Genomic DNA, 13795 nt, shown 5'->3' on the forward strand with positions numbered 1-13795 from the left:
ACATGCCGCTAATTTATAAAAGAAAATTATAGCATGTCTCTCAAGTTTGCAATTAGAAAAATATTTAGTTATGCAGAATTTACCTTCACTAACAGGATTTTTTTTTTTTATGAGCTTTAATAGCGAAAGCGGCACGTCGTCGTCGCTATTTGTGCTTCACTGGCCACAGATACCAAGCACAGGGGCAGTATTCTCGAGCGAGCAATCATAGAGATTGAGAGCATTTCCAGCAACGTCATCACAACTGAGCGTCGTCGCCCTTGGCGACGGTCAACCGTAACCTAGGCAACGCAGGCCCGTGCGTGCTGTCGTCTCAATGAGCACGAGTGCATTCATTACACGAATAAATACAGTAATTATGTACTGTAGGGGATCCCACGCTTACCATGTAAGAAAGCCAGACGTACAAGCTCTTAAAAAGAACTGAAGTATCAGCGCACTGCATTGGGGAAACAGTGATGCCTCAGGATGTGCTGTACTTACAGTGTATTCAAGGCAGCACATTACGTGCTGCTGAATGTTCATTTATTTTAGAGTAGAGCTTGCAAACGAACCATGGTGCTCTCTGCAGGGCTGCGTCAAGGTCTGGGACATCAGCCAGCCAGGCTCCAAAAGTCCAGTCTCTCAGCTCGATTGCCTGGTAAGGATTTTCATAAAGAGGCTTTTATTGATGGGTGCAAGAATGGCACACATGTATATTAAACACTCCTCTCTAAGTAAGTGTTCTTGCATTCAGCTGGAGTGCACTGGCAGATGTGTAGTGTGTGTGTTTTCTTTTCCTGTGTCCCTCTGTCAAAATGAGGCCACAGTGCTATCATTCTATCTAATAAAGGGAATCAGTCAACCAATAGATGATTTACAGTTGCCGACCATTTATTCGGACCTCACGGGGACTGCAGAAAGGTCCGAATAAACAGGTGTCAGAAAAAGCAGATTAAGACACAAAAAAAATCCTTTATTGCTACGCACTTATTCGGGCTCGGCAGTAGGCTTGAAGAAATTGTAAATGTGCCGTTGCACGCTGTTTCGTTTACTATAGGCAGCGGAAAGCACAGTCACTGCTTGTACACACTCCGCATGCGACGGCAGCGTAGCACATGGTGCGTCATCTTCCGGCTCGGAGTCATCGTCCGGCGGTGTAGCAGAAACCTGACGAATGATCTATCCGTCGTCGAGTTCTGCACATGTCAGTACAGCAGTGTCAGCACCTGTGAAACTGTCAAATGAGACGATGTCCGGAATCGCAATGCAACCATTGCGCAGGTCTCGGCAGAACATTTTCAGCGTCACTAGGGAGCACATAGGAAGGCGACAAGTCCTAGGCCTCCCGGCACCCGCTTGCCGGCATTCCCCAGCACAGTCTGCACAGGCACTGTCGGCGGCATTAGACACTTGATGCGACGTTTCGCGTTGGCTCAAGGAGTGTCCGATAAATCAGACGAGAGGTTGCAAGGTGTTTGAACTTTCGGCAGTTGGTATACATTATGGTCTGTGGGTAGAATGGCAGTGCCGCAAAGCAGACCGAATAATCGAGCATGTCCGAATTTTTGGAGTCCAAAAAATCAGTCGGCGACTGTATTTAATTTCTTCACTTGATGAAATTATTTGCCGACACCATCTCCTTTCCTTACCTTGCCATTTGCTCAGTTATTATAATCACTGGTTATTACTAAAAGCGTTTCATGACCTGGTCCTTTCCAGTTTATCTTAATTTTTGCTTAAATGTCACCAACTAATTAATCGACTAATTAATCTATGCTACTCTTCCTGTCTGATAACACTGCCTGGATCGGTTTTCTTGCTATTACTTGCTTCTAACAGTGACTGTTCAGTCTTCTTTTTTCGGGAAGTGGCATCAGAATTCGTAGAAGCACAAGCAGTCATACAGGCATTGTGTAATCAAGGCATGAAGAGGTTGTTAATACATACATACTAGAAAAAATCTGCAAGGTCTGCGTAGCAATTACAATCTTCGATAAGAATGCTTATGAACAAGGCATCAAGCCAAAAACCAACATCTCTCTATGTTTTATTTATTGTATGTCTACAAGAAGCATTCAGAATACTGGAGTGGAAAGTTGTGGTATAAGAATTAGCAGCCTCAGAAAACTTGATTTCCACACGAGATTGTCCTTTTTGGCAATTTGGGAGGTTGCTTACTACAACTTACCAAGGGCTTGGTAAATAATGGTAGGTAGGCTGAAAGAATTCACAGACGAGCACGATACTCCCTGATGAAAAGTTTGAGTGCTGCTCTCGACGTTTTTTGTTTTTTCATTTCACGATATACAGTCTACCCTTGGTACAATGTACCCGCGTACAACAGACTTCCGGATATAACGGACCATATTTCAGTCTGTTTGTTCTACCTGTTTTATTAATGCGATGAACTACGCTTTTAACGGACCACGCTACAACGGACTATCGGATACAGCGCACGAAATTAGAGGCATTTCTTTTTTTCTTCAAAATCGGGCATATAAAACATACTTTTGCTGTGTCAACATGGGATGACAACTGATTTTCGAGGGTCAGCCGACGATTGTAACTCAATATCGCGTGCGAGAGGCAGGAAGGCAAACGTGCCATCTTCTATTGCACACAAGGCACGGGGAGGGTGGGGGCAGGAGGCGAGAGAGAGTGGCGTTCTACTTCGATGGCTGCTGCTTCCAGCGTGGCAATCTTGTAGCCATCGTTGCCTCAGAGTCCGTTTTGCGCGGCACTACGCTTTCTCATCATACCCTCCTCCTCCACTTTCCGCATCATGTTGACACTTCACCCCCATACTCCGTTTTCCTCCTCGCACTCTGTTCGTTATAGCCGTCTTTCATCTCCCACTGCGCTCCGCGTTAGCCGTTTCATCCTTTGCTGTGTTAATTCACTCATCTACAAAGGACGCTTGCCGCAGGAACAGGTGCCTATGAGCTGCGCTTTAAAATAAAAATTTTTAAAATGATGTTTATTGGTTTCTGCTCTGGTGTGGGAAAAGAAGTTTATGATAAGTGCTGGAAGTGGTTAGTAAGCACATATACCGTATTTACTCGCATAATGATCGCACTTCTTTGTCAGAAAAATTGACGCAAAATCAGGGGTGCGATCATTACGCGAATTAAATTTCCCGCGAAAAGAACAAAAAATTTTTTTTCGCCCCGCATTTGCTGCGGGACACCAAAGCGAAAATGGCAGCCGGCGGAGCAAGCCGAATGAGATTTTTTTTTCTTCTCCTGAGTACATTGCGTGCACTGAAACAGTTTCTTTTGCATCAGTAATGAATAGTATCGTTAATATGGTCAAGTTTGCGGCAATAACGTAGCCATGTCCACTTTGAGGGGACAGAAACAGATGGGCGCGCTTCGCTGCCAGTGACATAGGAACACATGGCCGGCATGCTGCGAAAACTGCGACATCTGTCTTCATTACTATCCTAATACGGCACATTTCCGCTAAGGGTTGGTGAATATCTTGTCTGTGTTACAAATGTCAGCGTATGAATCGGGTACACTTTTAATGTATCAGTGTAAACGTGGCTACTATCATTGCTGCTTGCGATTTGTTGCGTGCCCACGAGTGCAGATGAGAAGAATCGAAAGGCGCCTTTTTTTGTTGTTGACCACAACCATTATAAAGCCTACACATAATAAAGGCAATTTGGTTGCAGCTTTTTTTTTTTAGCCATGGAAGTGCAGAAAGTGATGAAAGCAATGAAATGAGGCATCTACTTAAGAATGTTTGGTGCATGCAGACCGCTTGGTTTGTCTTGAAGAGTCGTTCGCGTAGCATTGGACAGATGGTAAGAGCTATCAATATTAGCTCGACTTGGCACACGACATATCGCTGCGGCAAGTTCGGGGTGCGATCATTACGCGAGTGCAATCATTATGCGAGTAAATACGGTAACTATGCCAAGTTCTTGTGGCACTTTCTTTAATAGTGGTTAAGCTGAGAAGGTTGATTGTTAAAATTCCCAGCATCAGTAGGTACAGGTCAGCCGTGCTGCAATGCTAAAGGAAGTACAGCAAAGCTGACTGCAGTGTCTCTGTCATCTTCTAGAAGACATTATTAATTAGTTAATCTTCGCTTATCACTTTTTGAAATCTTGATTAATTCTCTACACACACATTTTCTGCACACAGTGATGTTTCTGTCTTGTGTTGCAGCAAAGGGACAACTACATCCGCTCTTGCAAGCTTCTGCCTGATGGACGGACACTCATAGTTGGCGGTGAAGCCAGCACTATCTCCATCTGGGATTTAGCAGCAGTGAGTGACTGGAACTCTGTTAAATAGTGTGTTTACCTGGTAGGTTTGCTCGAGTCAACAGAATGAATGTTTGAAGACAACTTGCAACAAAAACTTCAGTGGGACATGCTAAAAATAACAGAACACAAAAAGAGCTTCGAGGTACACAAAGTACATGAACACTTTTACATGCCAACATCTACATAAACTAATGTTCTAAAGTTCCACACTTCTGCCGGCTGGCCTTTGGTGACGCTTAACGGTACCCACAAACTGATCAGAAGCATCGGCACCTGCATGTCAGTAGCCTCATCCCTCCGTCAAGGGTAGTATGTCCGTGACCCGTGTAGCACCTGCTGTAACATTAAAGACGATGTTGCTCGGTACTTATAGGGCTCTGGCAAATTAGCAGCCGTGCCAGCTGGTGTTCACGCCACAATAGAGCACTTTCCTTTGGCCAGCGATCGGGAATGGGACTGGCTTTAGCCAGCAGCAGCGTGTCCACAGCCAGTGTCGGAAGCACTGGTGTATCAATAGCTTTCGGATCACTCGAAACTAGCACTGGTTCTGGAGGAGATGTGAGCGTTGCCGACCCTGACCCTCTGACAGGATGTCTGCGCTTGACCACTGTTCTTGGGTGAGACCCAGTGTGGTACACCAAGACCATTCTATCTTTCAAGAACCCTACGCCTCTGCCATCTCATTCGCTGATGCACATGTCCGTCTGCCAAGATTGCTCCCATTGGCTTTTGTTGTTCATTTTACTTAGTCCTTCAAATATCACTTGTCACTTCTACCGCAAAATATAGTGGGTACCCGACACACAAAACTACCAAGCTTTGTGGTGTCTACATTTTCCGAGGGTGAAAGCAGGCATCTTAGTGTCTCAACAGCACTACACAAGCAGAGGTGGTTTGTTCTTTCAATTTGTGTGCAACATTCTGCTATATTGTTTTTGTATTTGCACAGCAAAGCAGACAAAAAAGAATTTCTCACACTATGTGGGTGGTACTGCAGGACAAGATGAGGACAAGAAAGGAAACGGCACAAACACTAAGCCATGATTCTACGCAGCTGCATACTACACAGCTGTACCATTGCAATGCTTATGCATCCATTAACAGCTAAAATACACAAAAGAAAAAGGAAGGACATGCTTTAGAGCCACTCTGAGCATTTTCTACTTATCACATCTCACCCTGTAAAGTTTCCTCCATTTATGCTGAATGTGGTTTTACCAAAACAGCTCCTATAATAAACAAGTATCCCTCTAGTTGCACCCACTTATAATGGCCCCACTTTGAACCAACACTCAATTAGTACAAAGAGCTTTTTTTGATTGCCCACTAAATCTTGCAGGTAGGGTTAAACCTCCATATAACAAAGTAGGTAAAATTGGCAGATTGCTTCGTTATATTGAAATGCAACACTTTGTGCAATTAAGTACAGTCGCCAATCGATTTTTTCTTACACGGAAAGGTGCCACAGAATTTTCCGAGCTACCGGGCAACCTAAAAAAGTAAACTTGAATTAGAAAGCATTTTATTTTGATGAACTTGAGAGTCGGCGACAAATGATACAGTTTCGTGCCATGTCAACAATATCTTCACATCAGCCCTACCAATTAAGTGAAGCCAACCACACTTTTGCGTGCACTCCATCCAAGGAACTGGGATTATGAAAAGCTCCGGCAGCGGGGAGGAATACTTTGTCTGCCTCTGGCTCCAACGATTCAAGAAACTCCCAGTACTAAACGCACGGGAAGACAGCGAACATGATGCCAGGCCATCTCTGCAAGCCCACTCTCTGCACATGCCACAGATTACCTCTAAAGCAGGATACGCGGACTCAGCCGAGCCCGCTTAGAGCCATGCGCAGCCACAGCCTAGACGTCCAGTAGAAATTTCAAAGTGCCAACTTATCGCCCCCCCCCCCCCCCCCCCATTGCCCCTCCCTTGCAGGCGCTCGATCATGTTACCGCAGTCAGCGGGCTCCTCTCCTCTTTCCCTTTGCTCCAGCGGAAAGGAGGCACTTGTGAAGCCACCATCTTTCTTGTTCCACCCTCGCATACTTTCACTCGCACCTAGCACCTACAGCACAAAGTGCGAGGGCTGCGATAGGATCTTATGGCACTTGGGTTTTATAGGGAACATGATGGGCTCCACTTCAGCCGTCACTGCCCAGCCCTGATTTGAGAGATGCGTCTGCAAGCATTTGCTTGTAATTCAATCGTTTGACCGTCTGGGTCTGTAGAAGTTTCCATTTATTGTCTGGGCATTCCTTTGTGGCAGAAGAGAAATTTCGTTATATTGAAATCGCACACACTTTGTCATACTGAGGTTCTAAATAACATGGGGTTCTGTGGACCAGAAGGTATGAAAAGTTAAATACTTGTTATATTGAAGTTCGTTATGTCGAGGTTTAACTGTATTATTTATTAGTTCACTCATTTATCACAATGTGGGTTCTACATGTTGAAAGAGCTGCATCAAAATCCTTTCTTTTTGTTGTTCTATTTTCCAATTCACATCCATACTTTGGTATCACTGGGGGTGTTACTATTCTTTTGCTTTCTGGTCAATTTATGAACTTCATATCTTGCCTATTTTACCACTGCCACTTTGCTTTATGTCTCAGCTTCTTTGGTGCCTAACCATGCTAACATGAACTGTTGCAGCCAACGCCACGCATCAAGGCTGAGCTGACCTCGAATGCTCCAGCATGCTATGCGCTCGCCATCAGCCCCGACTCCAAGGTGTGCTTCAGCTGCTGCTCAGATGGAAACATTGCTGTCTGGGACCTGCACAACCAAACCCTTGTCAGGTGCACACTCTTTCCACTTGTCTTTTAGCAGTAGCTGCTGACTGTGCCTTGGCTTTACTGGCACGTGAAGAGGTGATCCCTCAGTGAGAGCACATTAGAGTAATGCCGTAGTCACTACAGCCATTGGCAAGTCTAAAATGCAAGCGAAGCTTCTTCCCCAAAACACATGATGTTCTTGTCCCTAATTCCTTTACGCTTCAAGATAGTTTAAATATTACACCACCATCTACAGTTCATCAAATGTAGAAGGCTGGTGAAGAGGGCACGATGGAAGTTATCCATCGTGAATGGTGTGGAGATGAATGAGGACAACAGGGAGAACAAATGGCAAGCAGTGTTGATCAATTGGTAATTTCTTTGGAGAGCAATCTAATATAAACACAATAATCTTGAAACTAGGAAAATTTGCAGGTTTTCTTAACAAAAAGATAAATTATGAGCCATAAATAAGTGATATTTCATCTTTTGACTGCATTACCAATGCCTGTCTGGTGTATGTGCCTTCAAGTTTTACATTGTTATACCGTATTTACTCAAATCTAATGCGCACTTTTGTTCCGCTAAAACGGGTCCAAAACTCGCGTGCGCGTTAGAATAGAGTCGACCCTAAATCTGCGTTACCATATCGCCATTGGCATTTCAAAATGGCCGCCTGGTACGTGCTAGCATAGCTGCCGTAGCTTTCTCCATGTGCTACAGTATGGAGGTTTAGGCAATGTTTCTTTTGGCTTAGGTTAGTGCACTGTCCGTCTTCTCGTTTTCTGCATTTGCTCTATCAGCATAGAAGTGGTGACTGCAAAGACATGCCGAGTTCATCTCGATGCCGCAATTAAAAGGAAAGCAATCGTGTACGGAGACGGGCGGAAATCTGGCCGCATCATGGGCATTCGGAGTTCCCGAAACTTGTGTGCAGGACTGGCGCAAACAGGAGAGGTGTTCTACACGCGCAGCCCCTATCTTGAAAGTGATCTGTGACGGAGACAAGAGTCTACGGATCTAGGTGCTCCGAGCTGTGTTCTCATTGCTTAGTTCGCGTTGAAGCGAGAAGCTGCACAAAGGTCAATTCCCTCACTCCTGGTACCGCACTTCCTCACTCCAGCGTTTTGATAAAGAGTTTCCACGGTCTTTGAGTGAAACATGTTCATGTTTGCTTGTGTGCATGTGGCACCATGCTTGTTAATTTAGCTACTAAGTGAATGTTTAAAAGTTTATACGGCCGATAAAACTACTATCCTTACTTTTCATATAGCTGTCTACTAATTTGCTATCATAATCGATGCTTCGCCTTTCGGGAGAAACTGCGACTTTATTTATCGCAACTTTGGTGCATTGGGAGTAAACCTTTGTTTTTTCCAAATGAGAGAAAGTTGTATTTCTGTGTGAAAGAATGAGGTGCATGGTACTATAAAGGACTTTTCTCTATTTAGGTCATGGCAAAAGGGTACACATTGCAATCGAGAGCTTTTTTTTGTTTTCTTTGCTTTTTCTGGAAAAATGGGTGTGTGTTACAAACGAGTAAATATAGTATGCTTCAGCACAATCATTGTACAGTCAAGTGCAAAACCATTGCATTCTACTATTGCCAACATATTGGGCAGAAACTTGTAAGTTAACAATGAAGATATAGAAGTTAAAGACTGTCTAATGTGTGATTGAATGAAGAATGTTAGGCATAATGTTGAGAGTCAGTAAGACTGTGGTGCAGGATAGTGGTGTAGGGGGTGGGGGAGGGGTGGGGCGGGGGAATGACTGACTCAGCAGACTAAAGTGAGGATTTGGAACTCTTTTTCTGTGACAGTTGACGAACCTACCTGGCCTATGTCTGGTCATGTAGCTTGGTTGTAATCCTCTCGCACATGGAGGCACGCAGTTGTCACCATGTAGTCAATGTTTATGTTGAGCTGTCCATTACAGTTTCCTTCATGTACCACAGTGCAAAAGAACCAGCAGTTGAGTGAATGGCCTGTTTTTCTCTTAAACACGCAGGCAGTTCCAGGGCCACACAGATGGGGCCAGCTGTATTGACATCTCGAGTGACGGCACTAAGCTCTGGACAGGTGGTCTGGACAACACTGTGCGCTCCTGGGACCTCCGAGAGGTGAGCATTGGCTTGTTAATAATTTGTACTCGGATGCAGCATTTTTGGTTTGAAATGGTTGTTAGATGCAGGCAAACTTCATCAGTGGATTAAGATTCATGTGTACAGTGTCAATCTCTATAATAACGAGGCTCCTGTGAACATGCAAACACAAATATTATTGCGCTGCATGCAGCAAGGGAATTTTAATTCTCGTGTCAAAAGCAGCGTCTCACTTCCGCAATGTCGTCGTACGTCATCACAAGCAGCTTGACCCACAACAGCTATTGGCTGCTTTCACGATCGCGAGAACATTCTCAGATATACAATTATTGCTCATTTAAGTTAACTAAATGAAAAATACGTATGTATGTGATCTCAGAAAGACAGAGAAGCCATTTCATCTTTGCAACGCCAGTCTAAACCGCATTACTACGTCTGCTGTGCGTGGTCTCCAAAATGAAAAGTGCAGCATAGATAATGCGGGGGCCATGGAGCACCACCACAGGCAGTCTCGTATTGAACCTTTGGGTGGGGCCAGTAGGGCATTGCTCTCTTGCCAATTGGTGTTACACACATTCAAATCCAGGACTTAGCAAATAATTATTTTCAATTTCTGTAAAGCTTAACCTAAGTGTGCTCATCTTGAATGCACCATTATATAGTAAGTGTCGCTTTCTTTTTTTTGTGTGCACTTTTGGCCAGAAAAAATAGAAGTGTGTAATAACAATATGCAAACCATGCTAAAAGATGTTGAGTTGGTGCTGCTCAAAGCCAGTGCTGTGCCAGGTTGTTCCACCTAATCCCAGATAAAGTAGTGCACTTTGTAATGTTTGACAGCTATGGCATAGCCCGTTTAGTTGAACATATACTAATTTTCAATCTCCCATAAAAGCTGCACACTGTGGTGTTGTTGCTAACCAGTGAATGATCTATGGTGTACATGGTGAATGCAGGGGCGGCAGCTGCAGCAGCATGATTTCACCTCACAGATCTTCTCTCTGGGCTACTGCCCAACAGGAGAATGGCTAGCTGTAGGGTAAGCTCCAATTCACTCTGCTTCAAATGCTCTACACAGCACTCCACTGTAGTTGATGAAACACTTCTGTTTTCTTCTGCAAGCCAATCTTCATCATTATGCCATGTCTGGCTGCCATCACTTATTATGGAACAACAGACATCAGGGACCACTCCTTCAATTTATGCACAGCGTGCATGTATCACCTATGCTTTATGGGAAGCCCTTGTAACAAAGCACAGGGAGCTCTTGCAACAGCCATTGTTGTAAGTGTTTCATTTAGTGTTGCAGCTTTTATGAAGAACCATGCGGAGGGTTTAGATGTAACCATTGGACTTATGATTGCAGTAAAATAAAACTTCAGAGAATAAAAAAAAAAGGTTAAAATTACTGTCTTTGCAGTAAATTGTTCATAAAATCTTATGAACAGCAAAGTAAAATAGCTGCAATTTAATGTTGCTTGGGCATGTCTATAAAATATGCAGCTGAATTTACTGTGCCAGAAAACAGGTTGTTGTTGCAAATCTGCAAAACTTTCGGGAATAGGTGAGGCATTGAATAAAAATATAGTGTGTCTTATCACCTCATCAGGACATAAACATTCATTCGTTCATCTTACCCTCAAGCAAACACAGCTTTACAGAAGGGAGGGGAGTACAGAAATATAAAGATACCAAGCACAACAAAAATAACAAATGTGTATACATGTACAGACACATACGTATGAGCACACAATTTTCAAAGTTTGCACAACTCAAAAGAATTCAATTGCAGTGCAAAGTATGGTCCGCAAACAAGAAAAAGAAATAACATTCACTTCATGCATCTTTGCTAAAATAACTGTGGAACTAGGAACAAAACAAGTTATAGTCTGAAACGGAAACAATATCTGAAGGAAGGTGGTTCCACTCTTTGGACGTGTGTGTGTGGGCTTTGCAGGTGTGTAGGCAAGTAGCGATGTGTACTTTATGATGGCGATCTAAGCAGGCCAAACAATAAAATGGAGGCTCCAATGAACTGACCTTTAAAAATGGATGATGGTATATCTTGTTAAAAAGAGTAAAACGAAATTCTTTGCGGCGTGTTACTAGTTACTGCTAGGAAAGGTTAACTTTCATTGGTGTGACACTGCAGTGAATGTTATCCTGTATCATTCCAAGAGAGGATTAGTGAACTGGGCGAGTTGGTACTGTTCCTGTTGGAAGGATAATGTATCGTCTTCCCTCTTCCCTTCATTCCACCTCAATTATAGTGCTGCCTTTTAAACACTTTTCTAACTAATCATCCTCACAGTTAACAGACATGATCTCACAAATGTCATGCTGCATAATTTTTTTAATCGTTCAACTGTAAATGGAGTTATTGCACCAATACCTGGCTTTTTCTCTCTTTTTGTCTACACTAGCGTGTTGGAAGCTACACAGCAGAGACGCCAAAAAGGCAAATCCCCAGCCAAATGTTGAGTGTTACGGTGGTGAAAGGGCTCGTCGTGGCACCCTGTGGTGGCCAGAGTAGACTACGCCACGCAGCGCACCGGTGCCATTATGGAAGCCACGCATAGTAGTAGCCACTATGCGCCATGCAAAAATGAAATATTTTTTTGTTTTCAAGACTGCAAGCATATGTATTTTTTATTTAACTCAAAATTTGGCAATCACCTGTATTACTGAGAATGCTCTTGCAAACACAAGATCTGCTGGCATTGGTGGGTTCAGCTGCTTTCCATGACACTGCATGACTGTATTGCAGAAGCGAGAGCAACCGATTTTTGTTGCATTTGACAGGAGATTGTAAATTCCCTGCTGCATGCAGTCCAGTGATATTACGCTCACATGTTCATAGCAGCCCCTTACGACAGATCGGTTTCCTTTCTTTCTTCTTTAAAAAAGTGTTTCAGGGCCTTTAATTCTGGGCCCCTTTAATGGCGACAGAAAATAATCCCAGATGGAGTATTCATACTCTAGTTTAGGTCACACAAGTGTTTTAAACATTGTTAGTTTCACGTCTACAGGAGCACAACTGCAGTTACAATGGAAATAACCTAAGGTACAGTTACTGTTGTTAAAAACGTAGTTAATGTGATGTTTCCAGCTCGGATCAGATGTTATACGAGTTCCCAGGTACTTATAAGATCTGACAGCAGCGTTTCTGGCACTGTGCCAAGCTCGTCTGTGCAGAGTGCCAGGAACATTCTCAACCGCATATTTTGATGTTGCGGAATCACATAAAATTTAATTAAAGTGATAGCAGTATTTCTAAATTGATCGCTCAAGAATGCCACCATGCGTGCTTGGTATCTGTGGCCAATGAAGCGCAAATGGCGATGACAACGTGCCGCTTTTATTATGAAAGCTCACTTAAGTAAGGTTCCCTTCTGTGAAGGCAAATTGTACAAGTCCTGCGAAAAGTGAGTGCACATTAGATTCGGGGGCATGTTAGAATGTATAAATGTGGTAGACCATTCAATTTCTATTTTAGTGCACCGCATTAAAGGCACCAAGCTATTAGTGGTCACATATCCAATAAAAAATTTATATAAAGTCGCACGGTTTATAATCTATTTAACATGAGACCCATTACTATGTGAACGCATAAGACTTTACATTTGTTAGTGTTAAAATTCATTTACCTTGTATTGCACCAAGCAACCCTAGTGATGCAAGCTTGCAAAGAATTAACGCCAAGGTTATTTGTTATTATGTGATAAACAATGCGGTCATCTGCAAAGAGGTTAATTGAGGAAGTTGCATCATCTGGTAAAACATTAACATAAATGAGGAAAAGCAATTACCAACTGGTTAAAGGAGAAGGCGGAAGGTGTGTGAGAAGATGGCTTGTCATTATGAGGAGTATGAGCTGTTCTTGAATGCACAAATAAATGCACAAATGATATAGTAGGAATGAAACATTTTACGTGTTTAGTCCTTTTAGAGTTCACATCCCTGGAAGCTGTGCTGAGGAAGCTATACCACAAACCCTCATGCTGTTTTTCATTAGTGCTTTCGCTGTTTTTTGGTCTGCTAAGGCATAGTTTGGGAACTGAATGGCATTGCCGGTTTCTGTGAATGTACAGATGCTTACTGCTGACTTGACCATTTCCACTGAATGCAGCATGGAGAGCAGCAATGTGGAAGTTCTGCACTGCAGCAAGCCAGACAAGTACCAGCTCCACCTGCATGAGAGCTGTGTCCTGTCGCTGAAGTTTGCCTCATGCGGCAAGTGGTTTGTCTCAACGGGCAAGGACAATCTGCTGAATGCCTGGAGGACACCCTACGGTGCTTCCATTTTCCAGGTAAATTGTGCAGATGTAACTAGTGAGCATTGCTGATGATGGAATAAGTATGATATGTTAATAAAATGCAGTTGATCTTAGCCGAGACTTATTACTGCATTCTGCAATGTTGTATCATTCAACACACTACCTAAACTGAGTGAAATTTCTAAGTGAAAATATTCTAGCCAGGGGCTTTTAGTTTGATTGCATGTGCATGCACCAAAAGGAAGCTATATTTCTCAAGCAACTCCTCATTATATCAATCGTTGATAAATATTACAGAAACAAGTTCTTATCTTGGTTAAAGGGGTAGTTTTATGCTCCAGTCATTGGAGTAGAGAAAGCTTCCTGTGGAAGCCCGTTTG

The 13795-nt window shown here is 43.3% G+C and overlaps 1 protein-coding gene across 4 annotated transcripts in view; it reads left to right on the forward strand.

Moving 5' to 3' along the window:
- The window catches only part of LOC135898526 (transducin-like enhancer protein 4), a 53261-nt gene that overhangs the window by 37974 nt on the left and 1492 nt on the right, over positions 1 to 13795 (forward strand). For 3 of the 4 annotated variants that reach the window (XM_065427501.1, XM_065427502.1, XM_065427500.1), the window contains 6 exons: positions 572 to 640; positions 4158 to 4259; positions 6916 to 7061; positions 9048 to 9159; positions 10095 to 10177; positions 13268 to 13448. In XM_065427501.1, coding sequence (XP_065283573.1) covers positions 572 to 640; positions 4158 to 4259; positions 6916 to 7061; positions 9048 to 9159; positions 10095 to 10177; positions 13268 to 13448 — 693 coding nt within the window. The remainder of the gene's footprint in view (positions 1 to 571; positions 641 to 4157; positions 4260 to 6915; positions 7062 to 9047; positions 9160 to 10094; positions 10178 to 13267; positions 13449 to 13795) is intronic. The other variant, XR_010563358.1, reaches the window with a different exon arrangement.

The sequence above is a fragment of the Dermacentor albipictus genome, chromosome 2 (assembly GCF_038994185.2).
Source record: "Dermacentor albipictus isolate Rhodes 1998 colony chromosome 2, USDA_Dalb.pri_finalv2, whole genome shotgun sequence".
NCBI classification, from domain to species: domain Eukaryota; kingdom Metazoa; phylum Arthropoda; class Arachnida; order Ixodida; family Ixodidae; genus Dermacentor; species Dermacentor albipictus.